This window comes from Alexandromys fortis, unplaced genomic scaffold, assembly GCF_014885135.2.
Source record: "Alexandromys fortis isolate MF-2015 unplaced genomic scaffold, M_Fortis_MF-2015_v1.1 scaffold_20, whole genome shotgun sequence".
NCBI lineage: Eukaryota > Metazoa > Chordata > Mammalia > Rodentia > Cricetidae > Alexandromys > Alexandromys fortis.
Window position 1 is genome coordinate 17,913,914 of NW_026067903.1, and position 3,986 is coordinate 17,917,899.

The window sequence follows — 3,986 nt, forward strand, 5'->3', positions numbered from 1 at the left end:
CGGCATAGAGTGTAGCCTACCAGGCTCTTAAAAAAAAAAAAAAAAAAGCCGGGTGGTGGTGGCATAGGCCTTTAATCCCAGCACTCGGGAGGCAGAGGCAGGCGGATCTCTGGGAGTTCGAGGCCAGCCTGTCTACAAGAGCTAGTTCCGGGACCGGCACCAAAGCTACAGAGACAATACAATCTGCCCAGACCTAGGAACACAGCTTGCAGAGATACTGGGCAAGTTTATTCAAAGGAAATAAATTAGCAGAAGAGGCATTTCACACCAGGGAACTTATTTATTGGATGTTTGCCACCACAGCACTGTTGGTGGGCTTAGGAAACTTCCCTCTCAGACACGTGCGCGAGCGAGAGTGACAGGCTAGTGCTAGTGCCCTTCCNGTGCCCTTCCCCCCCACCTCCCCCCCCCCACCCCCCCCCCACTTCCCCAACCCCCCCACCTCCCACCCCCCCACCCCGCCGTTCAAGTCCCTTTCATATTCTCCATGCTTTTCTCAAACGCTGGTGAAAGTTTCCATATCCTGCTCTTCCTGGTGAGATCAGTCTGAGGTGTTCCCTGTCGTCCTGTTAGGTCGTGACAGACCCCAGTTACGACTGCATCCTGAAATAGTCCTCCAAGTCAGCGCTGGTCAGGGGCCGTTCCTGGACATGCCACAACATACTAAGGCCTGGGGGAGGGAATGGTGAAGTGAGACTCAGGACTAGGAACAAGACTTTCTTGGGGACACAGTAGGGGAAAGACATCAGCCCAGGCCTCCCCAAGCCATCTAGTCATACCTCCCATGATCTTAGGGACTTCATGCAATTAAAAAAAAAATGGCTACAACCTAAAACCATTTCCCTTGGAATGGATTTTGAGGCACATCTGGAACCCCATATTCCTAGGAGACTAAATGAGAATTCATGGTGCTGTACAACTATTTGACAAGCAATCAACCCCTCAACCCCAATTCTGTTGCCGTCACCTACCTAGCAGATGGAGGTAAAGGTTCTCGCTGCTTATGCCCCGAAACATATCTTCCAACCACTGCTTGACTTGGGGGGGCCCAACCACAGTGACTCGAGTCTGGCCGGAGGCTGTAAACCACTGCTCCAGTTGAATAAAGGTGTTGGTGTGTTCCTCAATGCGCCTGAGGTATAAGCCTCTTTGGCCTGTGCAGAGGGAGAAGACAGGAGACGGATAAACAACTAGCATTTGTTGGATGAATAGAATAGAAAAGTCCCTAAGGAGGGTGGTAGTAGATAGGAGGTAGGTCCAAGATTCAAACTTGTTTGGAGTGAAGCTGTAAAGGAAATGGGTGTTAAAGAAGAGATAAGACAACAGTCTGTGCCAGCCATTGTGGTACACTCCTTTAATCCCAGCAGGTAGGGAGCAGAGGTACAGGCAAGCAGATCCTTGTGAATTCAAGGTCAACCTGATCTACCTAGCTAGCTTCAAGCAATCCAAGGCTACATAGACACTAAAAACCAATCCCCCCCAAAAAAAAAATAGCTTAAAGAAAAGCAAAAATGGCCAGGCAGCAGTGGTGCACACCATTAATTCCAGCACTCGGGAGGCAGAGACAGGTGGATCTCTGTGAGTTCGAGACTAGCCTGGTCTATAAGAGCTAGTTCCAGGCAGGCTCCAAAGCTACAGAGAAACCCTGTCTCGAAAAACCAAGACAGAAGTAAACACCTTCTGGAAGTCTCTCAAAGTTGATGAGCTTTACCAGGCTCTGACCTCCCCAGTTGTACTTAAGTAAACTGGGTAACACACCTTTAATCCCAGAGCTCAGGAGGCAGAGGCAGGTAGATGTCTTAGCCTGCAGAGCAAGTTCCAGAACAGCCAAGGCTACACAGAGAAACACTATCTCAAAAAAACAAAACAAGCGTAAGTAGAGCCAGGCGGTGGTGGTGCATGCCCTTAATCCCAGCACTAGGGAGGCAGAGGCAGGCAGATCTGTGAGTTTAGGCCAGTTCCTTCTACAGAAGCTAGTTCCTGGCTGTTACACAAAGAAACCTTTTCTCAAAAAACAAGCAAAAAAAAATATGTAGAACAGTAAGACTGCCAGTAGGGGCTGGAGAGATGGCTCAGTAGTTAAGCGCACTGGCTGCTCTTCCAGAGGACTAGGGTTCAATTCCCAGCACCCACATGGCAGCTCACAGCTGTCTATAACTCCAGTTCTAAGGTATCTAACACCTTCATACAGAATATAAACAATACACCAGTATACATTCAGTAAATAAATTTTCATAAATAGAAAGTGAGCCAGGGTGATGGTGACACATGCCTTTTATCCCAGCACTAGGGAGGCAGAGGCAGGCAGATCTCTGTGAGTTTGAGGCCAGCCTGGTCTACATGAGCTAGTTCCAGGACAGGCTCCAAAGCTACAGAGAAACCCTGTCTTGAAAAACCAGAAAAGAAGAAGAAGAAGAAGGGCTGCCTGGAAAAGAGGATCAGGCCAACTGGGCTGCTGGGCAAGAACACCCACCAACAAGTTGGGCTGCCGCTGTCTAGTCAGTGTACTCCAGGTTCCCCAGCTCTTGAGAGCTGTCACCCCTGCTGGGTGGGATTTAGTGATGAGTCCTTTCTGCTCCTATGGGTAACCCCTCACTCCTATTCCCGAGTAACCCCAATAAATCTCACTGGGTCACCAAGTGTCACAAAAGAACTGATACAGTCAAGAAAAAAAGGAGAAAATTGGAAAACCATGAAAGAGAAAGAGATAAAGGAAAGACCACCTACCGAATATGCAGTTCTCCTGGTCCGAATCTATGAAGAGTACAAGTGGGGATTCGAAGTTCTCAGTACATCTCCACCAGGCATTCGGGCCGTCAACACCATTGATTCGCATTGCAAATGCTCAAATGTTCCTCCTACTTCAGAATAAGGCAAGTCCAAGCAACTGACTTCAGAATGGAACTGAGCAGAAGGGCCCAGGCTCTGGCTTATATAGATACTCACTCCAAAAGCCCAGCCCTTGCTGGGTGTGGTGGCACACTCCTTTAATCCCAGCATTTGGGAGGCAGAGACTGGCAGATCTCTGTGAGTTCAAGGCCATCTTGGTCTACGGAGCAGTCCAGGACTGGCTCCATAGCTACTGGAAAACCCTGTCTTGAAAAACTATAAAAAAAGAAAACTAAACTACCTGTCTTAGTCATTTTACCTAGCAGCCACAAGCTCTTTAGGAATTAAGGTTTAGGCCAGGTGATCATGGTGCACGCCTTTAACCCCAGCACTCAGGAAGCAGAGTGGCATCACAAGGTGTGTGATCAGATCTCTGCTTTTGAGGCCTGCCTGGACGACAGATCAAGTTCCAGGACTAAAAAGAGAAATCCTGTCCAGCAGGAGGGGGAGAAGAAGAAAGAAATCAAGAACCCATTTTGGCTCGCACCTTTAATCCCTTAGATTTAATGCGCTTAGAAGGCAGAGGCAGTCAGCCAACCTTGACAGAAGAGGAGGTGCCTAGTCTCACTAGATCACTGCCTGATCTCATTCAAGTTGTGCACTGTTACACAGAGAAACCTGACTCGACAAACCAAAAAAGGAAGGAAGGAAGGAAGGAAGGAAGGAAGGAAGGAAGGAAGGAAGGAAGGAAGGAAGGAAGGAAGGAAGGAAGGAAGAGAAGGAAAGAAGGAAGGGAAAGGAAAAAAAGAAAAGAAGTGTCCCATGTGGATGCATTGCTTATGGATGCATTGACATCTAGTGGAAGAAACTGTGGCCACAGAAAGGACATAATGACTACAGTAACATGAACATAGGCACATGATTGCCTGTCATATCTTGACAGGAAGGAGACAGGAAACTCTTCTCCCAAATACAGAACAAATATATTTCGCCAACTCTCCATTAGACCAGTGTAGATCAAATGCGTAATTCCTGAAGTCAATACTTCCTAAGTGGCATCACAAGGTGTGTGATCAGATTTGCCAATACGATGGCCGTTCCCCCACTTAATCTGGGATCATAAAGTAAACCAACCCACGTGCCACTTCCTCCTGTGC

The 3,986-nt window shown here is 48.0% G+C and overlaps 1 protein-coding gene across 1 annotated transcript; it reads right to left on the reverse strand.

The window, feature by feature from the left end:
* Window positions 1-590: 590 nt before the first annotated feature.
* Khdc1l (KH domain containing 1 like) lies at window positions 591-2,836 on the reverse strand. Its single transcript, XM_050134607.1, has 3 exons — window positions 2,728-2,836; window positions 972-1,154; window positions 591-670 (listed from the first exon to the last, which is right to left on the reverse strand). The coding sequence occupies exons 1-3, from the start codon at window positions 2,834-2,836 to the stop codon at window positions 591-593; spliced, it is 372 nt and encodes a 123-aa protein (XP_049990564.1).
* Window positions 2,837-3,986: the final 1,150 nt, after the last annotated feature.

Bases quoted from the DNA above. Each gene is read 5' to 3' on its own strand.
- Khdc1l (XM_050134607.1), bottom strand. From the start codon at position 2,836: ATGCGAATCAATGGTGTTGACGGCCCGAATGCCTGGTGGAGATGTACT. The intron at 1,155-2,727 runs GTAGGTGGTCTT...CCCTCTGCACAG, and splicing joins CCAGGAGAACTGCATATTCG to GCCAAAGAGGCTTATACCTC. The intron at 671-971 runs GTAGGTGACGGC...TCCCTCCCCCAG, and splicing joins CCTTTACCTCCATCTGCTAG to GCCTTAGTATGTTGTGGCAT.